At 40.8% G+C, this 13147-nt stretch overlaps 1 protein-coding gene across 1 annotated transcript in view; it reads right to left on the bottom strand.

Moving 5' to 3' along the window:
• Positions 1–308: 308 nt before the first annotated feature.
• Positions 309–13147, bottom strand: part of LOC144583683 (vomeronasal type-2 receptor 26-like) — a 28646-nt gene continuing 15807 nt past the window's right edge. Inside the window, exon 2 of the mRNA XM_078378045.1 lies at positions 309–12283. Within this exon, the coding sequence (XP_078234171.1) occupies positions 4411–5340 (930 nt within the window). The 5' untranslated portion in view covers positions 5341–12283 and the 3' untranslated portion in view covers positions 309–4410. The remainder of the gene's footprint in view (positions 12284–13147) is intronic.

Here is a 13147-nt window from a genome sequence, read left to right as displayed (position 1 = left end):
GACTGGTGGGTGGCTGGCAGGCAGCTTTCCTCTTCCCCTGGGCTAGATGGGTTAAATGAACAACTGGCAGAGATATTGGCTTTTTCTTTAACTGGCTTAGAAGAATGATTGGAAGCAGGTTTCTTTCTTCCCGCTGCTTAGAGGAATTACTGATGGGCGGGTTCCTTTCTTCCCCTGGGTTAGCAGGGTGCTTGGTGGGCAGATTTCTTCTTCCCTTGGTTAGAGGAACAACTGGTGGGGAAATTGCCTTCTTTCCCTGGGTTAGAAGAAGGACTGACAGGCAGGTGTGTTTCTTCTTCTCAGTTAAAGGAACAACTGGCAGGAAAACGGTTTCCTTTGCCCTCATGTTGGGATCCCCAAAAGAAGAGCTGAAGGAATAGAGGTCTCTCACACAAGTACAAAATAAGGATCATATTGCAACAGGTCAAAAGATCTTCTTGAACTTATCTTCTCCCTCTCCACTTAATACCATTCGTATGTTTATAGGAACCAGATATTGGCCTAACTTCAGTGGAAGACAGAGGGAGAAATTAAGAGGCAAGATAAGCAGCAATGATCCACAATTATATGATAATGAATTCAACTTGGTCAGTCTGAAGAGGGAAATATGTATAGTAAAAAAATGACAAGTAGACATCACATAAGATGCTATGGAACCCCAACAAGCGAACACTGGGCAAGAGAGCCACTGAATGCAAATGGGTGATCAAGATGAAGCACGGTGCACAAGGAGAAGTGGACTAGTACAAAGTAAGATTCCTGGCCAAAGGTTTCCTGAAGAAGAAAGAAGACGTTGATGAATCCTTCATCCCATTGACAAGCACAACATCATAACAATGATCCTAAGTGTAAATTTCCCCAAAGATATGAAAACGAAACCCCTAGACATGTTCGTACATAGTGAGGTTGTTGAGGAGCAGTACATGTAGCAGACCTCATCACCACTAAGCAACTCAATCTAGTACGTAAACTAAGGAGAGGCCTGAATAAATTGAAATAGTCTGTAAGAATGGTTGATCAGGATTGTACTACAGCAAGATATCAAGCAAGGTCAAGAGAGTGGAGCTAGAACATTTGAAGTACAAATTGCACCAAACATTTAATCTGGCCCATTCTGTTGCATCCATCAGAAATAGAAGTCAAAGGAAATTGTATATCATCTCAGCGAAGAAGTGGAAGTGAAGGAAGAATGGAATGTCATACGTTCTTTGGATATTCAATTGAGGAAGTAGCAGATAGATCCTATCTTCTCAATCAGAAGCAAAAGATCATTGAACTAGTGGAGATATTAGGTGTCTAAGATTGCAAATTGAGCAAAGACGTTCACCCTGTGACAGCATCAATGCAAACAGACTTTTTGAAAGGCACAGAGGGAAATTGTCAAGCAGGCACAGAACAGCTCTAAGAAAACTGCAATATCTCCCTATCCCTATCAGGCCTTGTAGAACCACTGTCATAGGAAAACTGAACAGAAATGTTAGTTCAGCAACACAGGTATTTGCCACTTGCAAGGTGTTAGCTACGTGTAGTCTATGTAGGCAAATCCTGGGAAAGAAAAAGAAGAAGAAGAACTGCAATGTAGGTAAACATGTGCTGGCTGGACAACTTCAGTGGGTTAGGCGAAGGAGTTCACTTTCCCACGACATCCCAGAAGAGGCAGCGTCTGTGGCCTTGGGCAGCTGCATAGCCTCAGGGTGCCCATAGAAGAAGGGGATGGTGAAGCATTGGTAAAACATTGTGGTAGGCCACAGACTAACTGTCGCTTTTCAGTGTGAGCTTTTGTGAATGGAGCCACTTCTTCAAACATTTTAGACCAAAGGGGGTGGGGGGCCCACTGGTTCTCTACAGCAGTGGTCCCCAACCTTGGGCCTCCAGATGTTCTTGGACTTCAACTCCCAGAAACCCTGGCCAGCAGAAGTGGTGGTGAATGCTTCTGGGAGATGTAGCCCAAGAACATCTGGAGGCCCAAGGTTGGAGATCACTGCTCTACAGGGTAGGGACAGGAGATGAATTTCCAGCGTGGCAATAACATTGCTGAAATGGAGAGCAAACTCTAAAGAATTTTGACTGGTTTTACTACACACTCTCATACTTGGTAGACTGGCCCATGAAGGGTGAGGGATTGAAATATTTGAAAGGATATATGGACTTCAAACTCTAAACTTATCTATATTTACATTTGTCCCTCAATAAGTTATGTTCTAAATAGTTTCCATTTAAAATCATTTGGACTTTTTGGAAAAATGTTTGCTTTCTCCCCTGGGAGATGGCCAGCAAGAACAGCCCCTGTGTGGGGTTGTGTGTTTGGGTCTCTTTCCCTCCCACAAAGCATAGAGGGGAGTTGGTAATAAATAATAATGGGATGCATCCTAGGGAACATTCTAGTTGGGATGCAGTCCTCCCACACAATTTTTCTCCTGCTAGCCCTCCCCCCCCCTCTCTCACACACACACAGAGAGAGATACACATACGGACACACACAAATATATCTGTGTAAACACCAACAATCCTCCTTCTTGAAGAACCCAGCTTGGTTTCCCTTTTCCCATTCCAGCTGTCTGCTCATCCAGTCCTCCCCTTCTCTCCGCCTCCCAGTAACCAGCAAATGAATTTTTAAAGGGACAGAAGCAGCCAAGCTTTTTACAAACATCTTTGCCAACACACTTTGTCAGGAATCTTTGGGTGTGGAAATGGATCTGAGACAAGCCAGTCTCCCAGGTCAACTGTAAAGAGACTCACAGAGACTCCTTTCTAAAATATGTACAGCAGAGTTATGTACAGCAAACTAAACAATGCACTTATACGTAAAATATACGGACAGCACTTCATGCAGCAACTCTCCATACAAAGCTCCATATTTCACTATACTGTGTAGCTCTTATATAAAGCGAACAACCAATCACTGGAACATCACATTGTGTCCTCTCCTAGACACTACATCATGGCCAATACACATTTTGAGTATTGCATCAGCTACATCTGCTGACCTTGTAGCTGCACACCTGTTATAAAAGGGATTCCTAACAGAACACTCTGGTTCATGCACTCTGGTTCATTTGCAGAAAGCAAATTCTACATGATGGGCCACATTATGGGCCACAATATCCTGACACATCTTCCATCCCTCCTTCCTTCCTGCATCCTCTCCAAGTATCTCTAGCTGGTTACCCCAAAGCACAATTTGCAGCGACAAGGGTTTACATATGCAGAAGTAAATATAATGAATGGAGTTTCACACGTTTACCATTTTTAAAAACCCTATAGCAGAACAGTATTTTAGCTGGTGATCCACCTATAAAAACCCTTCCCTGGCAAAATAATCCGGGCCTCCATTTGCATAAGGGAGACACTCTTTTCAACATCAAATAATTGGAACATAAATGTGTTTTTAAAAACAGTTCTTTTACCAGTGTAATTGCGATCTGACACTACCCACCAGCGGCAACCCAAGGTTAGCATGTTACACAGGGCAAATTGTCTCTAAGGCAATTTCAGTGCAGCTAGTGGACAACTATTTGAACAGAATGATAGGCTAGATATGTCTTTGATCTGGCTTGTTCTTTGACACAATCAAATATGAAGTTTTGGTTCAGAGAACAGCCTGACAAGGAAGCAATAATATGGCAGTCATACTGTCACCAAGGAGCTGACTCCCCATTCAATAAAGGAATTCATTAAATGAATGTGTATTCTCTTTTATAAGGACTATAGAGTTGCTGGATTTGGTACATGCTCATCTGACACTGTCACTTAAAGAGACGTGCCTATTCATTTTGAAGCATAGGGAGAGGGCAAGGTCCCAACTCCAGGCCGTAGATGGATAACTTCATTGTGTCAATCCTATTTAGGCATCCAATTTGGCAGAGTTCATGATGACAGAGTACATATAATAGAGTTTAAGAAACCCACATCATCTCTCAGATCTTCCAGAGAAGAGAGACTATGAGGCAGGCCCTTTAGCACCTGCCCTGCAGCCCCATGAACTAACAAAATCAACCAAATAAATCACTTCTGATTTGCCAGTGTCCACCAAACAAAACTCTCTTGATAGTCCTGCTACTATTTCTCTATACATTTTCAAACTGATAATAATTGTCCTTTTGATGAGTACAGAGCATAAATGGGAAATGATTATTATTTTTGCCAACCAACCTGGAATCCTGTAGGTACCTACAGGAGGTATGTCTGTGTTCGTGGCAATTGGTGTGTTGTGGTGGCATGATCACTGAGGATCTTAGAGCTTAAATGGTATTGAGAAAAATGAAAGAGTTTGCCCAAATGTGGCTTTCTATCTCAAAGTCGGCTCAGGATTACCTTCACAAAATCTGGTACAATTCCCAATTCTCTTTGAACAGTGAGAATACACTGTAGGCTATAAAAGGTATCTACAATAAAGGTCCTTGTCCAATATTATCTCTTTCTAAAATGCTCTATCTTATTTAGTTCGTTTTTCCAAAGGATAATGTAACACTTGGGAACAAAAAGGCAACCCAGAAACCCAGCTCCTGAGACTATGACACAGAAGCTTTCGGCAGCTGCAATAAATTTCCCTGTGTTGCTCAAATATATTGGAAAAACTGAAAACCACACACCACCTGATACTAGCACGTTGTAAGTGATGAACCTGCCTTCATTAAAACTGCCAGGCAACTTCCGAGCTAAGAATACCACAACACAGGTGACAGAAGTCATCAAGGTCATGTAGCCAATTTCAATGTAAAACATTAGAGACCGGGATTCATTGCAATGTAGAACTATTGTTTCTGGTAATGAATGTATATCGGAATCAAGAAATGGGGGAGAGGTCACCAGACCTGCAATACAAACGCCTGCTTGAAGTATGCAGGATGAAAGAACAATGGAGCTGGTTAATTTTTTCCCCATCCACTTCTTAATCCTGGAACCTGGCTGTATGGTCATAAATGCTAGAACCACAGTGATGTTTTTTGCCAATAGAGCAGATTCAGCTATAGTGAGGATGATAGCAAACACAATTTGTTGGACAATGCAGGTCACCTTCTTCGGCTGGCCAATGGGCAGCAAAGCACAAAGGAACAAGAGGCAAAGGGAGATGAGGAGAGTGTAGGAGAGGTTCTCATTGTTGGCTTTGATGATGGGTGTCTCTCGATGTTTCACAAACAATCCAAGTATTAGAACAGTGGTCAAAGATAATGAAACAGCACAGGTGGCTAAACTGATACCCAAAGGTTCTTCATAAGATAAGAAAGTTACAGTCTTAGGAATGCAAGCACTCTGATTCCTATTTGGATACTGATCCTCTGGGCATTTCAAACAGTCAGCTGTATCTAAAAAAACACACAGTGCTGTTAGTTTGAACATGTTCACTGTTCTATCTTCTTCAGATATTAAGATAGTAGGTGAAATGCAGAAACCATGGATGGCAAGAAAGACACACAATTAGATTCAAGATTGAATTAATCCTGATCTCTTATTAGAAGGCAAAATGATGAAGATATGTCTTTTATGCCTTGGACATATAATGAGAAGACTCACTTGAAAAGACAATAAATTGAAAAAGAGGGAAATGTAACATGAAGGGATACATTGAACTACTAAAGGAAACCACAGCCTTTATTGAACCTCCATGTTTTGCCAGCCTTTCTCATGGCTGAGCTCTTAGCTGTGAAACTTTACAAATCTTACTGTTTTTGTTTCAGTCAGGAGTTCGAGCTTATTAAATTTCAAGAATTGTCTTCATATTGTAAGATTTCATGTTCGTATTAGCCCTCATAAAAAACTTTAATGTTGTATTCACCAGGGGGACAAATAGAGAAAACCCTCTTGACCTCACCAGCCTTGCCCTGTGCAATATATAATGCAATGTTGCAGTCTCTCACCAAATTTCTCTGAAATCCATCCTTTTGGACATGGAATGCAGTCATAGCAGCAGAAAGACTCCAATTCCTTGTTTTCCTTCTTGTAGCCAGGGAGACACTTGGCATTACAGAGAGAAACAGGTCTTGCCTAGCCAACAGGGAGAGAGGAGAAAGGAAAACTTGGGATAATATATCTTGGAACTGGGATTGTGTAGGAGAGAATACAGTATCACATGAGCTTCTGCTTGTTTTCTAAGTAGCGTGATTGATTCTGGTCTCAGATATGGTGAAAGGTTTGAGGGGGAAATGTGAATGGTCCAGAATCTTATTGGTGATCACAGAAGATTTGCTTAAACTGCCAAGGCAAAGAGCAGCTAATTGAAGAAATACAAGGATGCAGTGCACTTGGAAAACTATGGGTATGACCAAGCACATGATCAAGATGTGCTCCAACCTCTCAATAGTCACCCACAATTAGCAACGATTAGTATTGCAAATATTACATGAGCACTGAGAAGATTTGGCCATAATTTTCTAGAGGTTTTGCATGAAAATTAAAAATACAGAAATCAGTTTGCTTTTCTTCCTTCTTGTTTTTTTTTTTAATTCTGTGGGTTTGTGGGGGGTTTTTTTGTTGTTCCTTTAAGATTTTACTTTATTTTTCAAGGAATTTCTGGACGATGAGTATTCATCTGTGCCAAGAAATATTCTTCTGTACTAGTGAGGCTTAGGAGTTACAGCTATTTCCACATCACAAATTTACCAACGTGTCACGCAAAGGAAGTGGAGGAAAAGACCACACACTGATATTTAGTTATGGGGAAAGCGACGGTCATACTTTTATTAGTTGCAAGAGCAATATCAACTGGTTGAACACTTGGATCCAAAACACTGAGAAAGCAGAGTGTTGATCTGATGCCTACCTCCTGGCTGGGCTTACGTCCAGTAATGACAGTATAGTGGAGAGGACATGGGCCCATTGCCATTCTATCGCTCCATTGTCTCTTGAAAGAAAAGATAGGCTTTTAGTTCCTACCATACGTCTGACCATTCCTCAATATCCAGTGCCCACGAGAGGATTTCAACAAATTTTAGTATAAAATTTGTATAACATGCCAAGGAAGTACTATATTTTTCTGTGTATAAGACTATACTTTTGTCTAACATTTTTGGACTAAAAATTGAGGGTCATCTTATACATGGAAGTAAGCTGAGGAGAGTACAAAAACAAGTGGAGGGGAAAGCAGGGATCAAATTGTTCTTGCAGGGCTTTGATCCCTGCTTTCCCCTCTGCTTGCTAAGTCCCATGGGGCTTAACAAAAGGAGGGGGAAAAGAATCAAAGCAATCCTGTGGCTGTATAAGGGGGAAAGGGATCAAAATGTTTGTGCAGTTGTGGGATTACTTTGATCCCTTTCCCTGTCCTTTTGATAAGCTCCACAGGGCTCAGCACGAAGGGAGAAAGCAGGGACCAAAGCAATCCTGCAACGCTTTGATCCCTTTCCCCCTACACTTGCTAAGCCCCACTTAGATTTCTTAATTTTGGGTTAGGAAAGGGGGGCGTCTTATACATGGGGGTGTCTTATACATGGAAAAATATGGTATAATCTGCAAACCAGGGACTGCAGAGAGGGGCTGTAAGTTTTACTGGTAAAAGACTGTTCATAACCACATGGATCTCCCAAGAGAGAAACACCAGCTCTGAGAAAGAAAGTGAAACTGGGTTTTCATGTAAGCAGCTGGGTTAGCTGGGACCAAGGTTCTCAGTAAGCTGGGTGTGCATGCTTGGGCACATGACTCTGCTTCCCTTCATACAGTTGTCTTCCTCCTCTGCACAGCAATCACATTAGGTATGGTTGTGATGGAATCCAGCATGCAGGGGGGTCAGAGTTACATGCAAATCCAGGGATGGAGTCATGAGAGAAAAAGGAGGAGCCTCACCCAATGGGGCTGTAAATTGGCTGGGACTTCAACAAAGGAACTGAAGTTATATATCAACAAAGGAACTGAAGTTATATATTCGCGAAGTTATATCCAAAGGAAATTTTGTCCTAAAGAAGCATGTGGGACCTAAAATCCTGATCTGGGCTTCTAGAGCATGTGCTACACATACTTGAACAAGACCTTTTGGCTTCCTGATGGATATAATTGTTGTACCTGAATGGACTCTGTAATGTTTGAATAAGTAAATTGGTATGGTGTTGCAAATAGTACAGAGATACTGTAAAGAAGTCATATTTAGCCCGTCTGCCCAGTGTGTGGCTAGCAGAGTCTCACCAAAGCAGTGCACCTCCTGCCAGCTACTGAAGTATGAAGAGATCCTGATGAGTTACATGGGAGCATGAAATTGGTCTCAATCCCATATTCCTACAAACAGAAGAGCAAAGCCCTCAAGTAGTGTTTTCTGGACCAAAAAATATATATATGTCATTATTTCTCTCATACACTTATGACAGCCTTCAAGCTCTTTTCATTTCTTTTGTAAAGAATAGTGTCATGTTTATAAACTCTTTTCACTACAGAACAAGTCATGCAAGACAAGTAATCTAAAACCGTTAGAAGACCATTTTCTTGACATCTTCTGATTATTGGAAAGAATGAGGACTGAGTTGGATCTAGATTCTGGCTCTTACAAGTGGAAAAGATGAGATGATAGTAGGAATCTCCAGGCAGTGTTTGTGTGTTTGACTTTCTCCTTCACTATAGATCACTCTATGCAGCAGGTTCCCTAAAGAATCTCTGTACCCCTTCTTGAGGGCTTGATGGGCATTTATGGGACAGAGGGGTCAAAGAAACTCCTTTCCATGCACCCAGTGGAGCATGTATTGATTTCAAACCAGCCTACTGAGTACAGAAACAGATACACGGCTTCATCATACAGTAGGGAACAAAAATAGCACACATATTGTGTTGCAGAAGAGAAATTACTTTAAAAGAAACTGTCATTCACTTTAGAAATACCTCCATACACTGCCTACACTTGGGTCCTACCTGGTTAAACCAGTTGTGCCATACCATGGCATCTTCATTAATATTGAGTGCTTTCTCTGTAGGAACCTCGGGATCCATCCACCCAACCTTCATTGCATAGAAAGATTGGTTTGGAAAGGTAACCCAGTTGATGATGTCCAGTCGTGGAAACAGATCCGCTTTCTGATCCAAGGAAATCTTTTCCCCTGCACTGTTGTTAAATGACACAGACCTCAAAGTGCGGAGGAGCTGGAGTCGGGGGGGAAAGAATAACAATATTACTAACAATATTAGAGTTCTGACTCTTTCTGCCTGAGGAGAAAAATGTAATCTGGATGAATGTCAGCTTGTACAGAACACAGACAATTTAGAACCTAACCCAAAGTTCTCCTAGATGCCTACATAGAGCTAAATTTATCCATTTTGCACAGCTATGGTGAACACACAAGAGCAAAACAATACTTTCTTAGCAAAGGTGGGAGCAGGGGCTTTTTTGTTTGTTTGTTTTTCTGTGGATCTGTAAGTTGTCCTCAAAAATGTAGATGGGGTTAAAATGGTGTTAAATATTCAGATGCGTGTGTACATGATTGTGCATTTGTTCTTTTTGTACACCACCCAGCGTAGCAGTTTGTTAGATGGGCAGTATAAAAAGGAAGGAAGGAAGGAAGGAAGGAAGGAAGGAAGGAAGGAAGGAAGGAAGGAAGGAAGGAAGGAAGGAAGGAAGAATTCATGTTGCCAACAAACACTATTGAGAGTCTGGGCAATAAGTAATACATGGACACAATGACTGAACATTTGAAATTAATTATAAAAGAGAAGTGCAACATATACCACAGTTTAACTTTTTAACAATTAACCCTTGTTGTTGTTTAGTCATTAAGTCGTGTCCGACTCATTGTGACCCCATGGACCAGACCACACCACGCCCTCCTGTCTTCCACTGCCTCCCGGAGTTGGGTCAAATTCTTGTTGGTAGCTTCAATGACACTGTCCAACCATCTCATCCTCTGTCAACCCCTTCTCCTCTTGCCTTTACACTTTCCCAACATCAGGATCTTTTCCAGGGAGACTTCTCTTCTCATCAGATGGCCGAAGTATTGGAGCCTCTGCTTCAAGATCTGTCCTTCCAGTAAACTTCCAATTAACCCTTACAACTCCTCAAAAACCTATAAGGGACATTGCATTTTTTTAAAAAAATCTATCATGGGATGTAATTACACTTTTACATTGGTAAACTCAACCCACTGTTGGAACTAAAATAGACCCATTCAATCAATGGAAATTACAAAGGAGTTGACTTCCCTACTCTACTACATTTTGCTATGCTAAGCAACAGGATTTTGGTCATTGATTCTGGTAGGTGTTCCAGACTTTCTAGATATTGCTAGGAACATTGATTTTTTTTAAATCTCTGATGGTTGCATTTTTGGATACCAATTAGATTGTTTCTTTTATGAAACAGCAGGTATACTCTTCAAGTAATACCTACTCAAGCTCTTTCTTCTTTTGGTTTCTATATCTAAAAGGGTATTTGGGTATTTATACTTCTTTCAGGTGGAGATTCTTCAGGGTCTTTGCCATCTGTACAAAACATACCTTGAGTACAATCCCTGTCTTTGTGCAGGACAATTTCCTGTGTCCTCTGCAAAGCTAAGCACATACGAACAGTAGGAACAAAATAATAGATTGCTTGAAGAAAGTCTTAGAGCAACCCACTCAGTTCTGTTACTCATGGATGAAATAATAAATATCCCATAGTCCAATACTGCACAAGCTTTAGTAATATTCCAAAAAATAATTTATGAAAATGTGGACATATTTTCTAAGATCAACAACGAAACATGCCCATCCTGTGGTGACTCACATCAAATAGCACATTTTGAAGTCATTGTGTTTATCATGCAAGGTGATATAAAACAGGATTTATGTCCCAATTCAAACACAATCCATTTTTTCCCCACATATTTAACTACAAACAATCAATACCAGCACTGGAATGGAAACACTCATGCTACGTATTCCACAGTGCTTTCGGTAACAGATGAACTAAACCCAGATTAGACAGTTAAATTCATTACCTTCCAGGGCTGAAAATTCAAAGACTTCTTTCCGTCTCCCTTCAGCCGAGAGGATGAATAAATGGAATGCAACACATAAGCCACTGCATAGACTGCATTGTAGATGCTGTAGCTCTGCCATGATATACTTTTTGGGGGAAAGTGATTGGGAAGATTCTCCAGCTGTTCTTCTCCAGTACACACACTCTGATTCCAATCATCATCAGCAGAACCCAGAAAGGTACAGTTGAATGCATGAGTCCAGAAGTCCTTTAGAAAACCATCGCCATGAGCAATGGAAGGGTTTCTGCTCCAAAGGAATTGTGGAAATCCGTGAAGTTCTTTGGAGGGAAGGGAAAACGATATAGAACCATGGAAGTCTTGAATGGCTCCGCTTGTTTGCCTGCTGATATGTTTCAGCTCCATCCCAACAGTCAGAATCCAAACCTTGCCTTTTGGTTGTTTCATTACAACTTTCATTCCTTCTGCAAGCACCCATCTCAATACGGTCAATGTATGTGTGTCTCCACAGAAAACCGAGACATTGGTGTTGCTGTTTATGACTAGGTTGAACATTTTTGCTATGCTCTCCGCAACATTTCCCCTTTCAATGTCATAATATACCTTGGTGAATGATTCCATCACTGCAAAGCAGATGCCACTCCTGGAAAATTCTGGAAGCATCTTCTGAGTGAACCATTCCAAGATCAATTCTTCTGCAGTAATGAACTCAATCCATTTCCAGTTGAAATGCTGTAGCAATAGGAGGATCCCCCTATAATATAGGGTTCCTTTTGGTGCCATCTCATATAAGGAGAAGCAGCTGATGTCCTCTGCATTTACTGTACCATGGTTGTACAAGAGCTAAAGAGAGATGGAAAGGACAAAAGCACGGATTCTACAGGATGACAGTCTGTCATTTGTACATGAAAGCTGGAACATTTGTACTTTGGCATACGTTAAAATTATTATTTCTGTCAATAATCAAAGCACTCCCTCATGATTATTAACATACTGTGTATTTAGTAATTGGAAGATGTTCTATTATGCCCCATGGTTACATGGAGGAGAAGGATTTGAAAACACACATTTAAAACAAAGCACACACATGAGGATCACACAAGCCTACCTGTGGAACTTTGTACATGCACAAAACATAAGGGACCTGGTGACGGAGACTGGATCTGAGTTCCTCAATGACTGCCAGTAGATTCTCCTGCTTTCCACACCGGTAGTTGGGGACAAAACTCTTCTTTGGGGAAATAAATTGCAAGGTAGCCTGATACGTCTGCCTTTCACTCAGAGTTCCGCCATACATATCGAAACCCAGCGTAATATTGGGTAAAAGTTGTGGATCTTCATTGATCTGCTTGACAGCAAATGCCAGAGCCAGGACATGTTGGTAGTTTTCTGTCAGTACGCTGTGAAAATAGATTTTACTATAAAATTGGCATGCTCCCAATAATAAAATTCACTCTGAATGTAAAAAAGATTTGAATAAGAATGAAGCTTGTTTATCACACAGTCCCTAGTAGACTTCTTTATTACTAGATTTTATTTTAACTATTTTATTTTAATTTTGTATCTCATTTTAGCTTTGAGTACAGCCCCTATCAGACTATATCTTTTATTTTCCCAGTAGAGGGAATGAAAAATTGTTGTCTTGAGGGCAAGAAACATACACACATATTATAGCAAATACGAAATAGGGGTTAATATAAATGTTTCTGTCAAACTGAGGGGTTGGGGAAAATGGCTTGCAAGATCGGTTTCAGTAACATTTGCCTTTGAAGAAACAAAGCTGATTTCTGATTTGTGGAGGTAAGGCTGCAAATAACAAGATAATGGAAAGATGAACAGGCAGTTTTGTTGACTGTGTGGTCCATCTTGCGTCCCTGTCCTAGGAGAAAGGTACCATAGGAACAAAACAAAGCAAATCTCATTTCTTGCTTCTTCCTTTGTATCCATTAATGTAGCATACAAAGGGTGAAACCCCTGTGGATCATGTTTGAATTCTCATTCAAACAGGGCTGAATTAACACTTTTAGAGTCCCTAAGCACTGAAAAGATTGTGGTGCCACCAATGAATATAAAACACAGCAGCTTCCACAGCTTGAAAAAAACACATATCACATACATATTATATGCATGAAAATACAGTAATGTAATTGTATAGTGTATGGCAAAAAAAGAAACCATGTATCATATGCAAAATCATACATGCAATCAGATTACCAACTTGCAGCCAAACCTTCCATTTTCACACAAATGCAAACAAGACCTTA

This window comes from Pogona vitticeps, chromosome 6, assembly GCF_051106095.1.
Source record: "Pogona vitticeps strain Pit_001003342236 chromosome 6, PviZW2.1, whole genome shotgun sequence".
NCBI classification, from domain to species: domain Eukaryota; kingdom Metazoa; phylum Chordata; class Lepidosauria; order Squamata; family Agamidae; genus Pogona; species Pogona vitticeps.
This window is presented reverse-complemented; position numbering and strand designations above follow the sequence as displayed.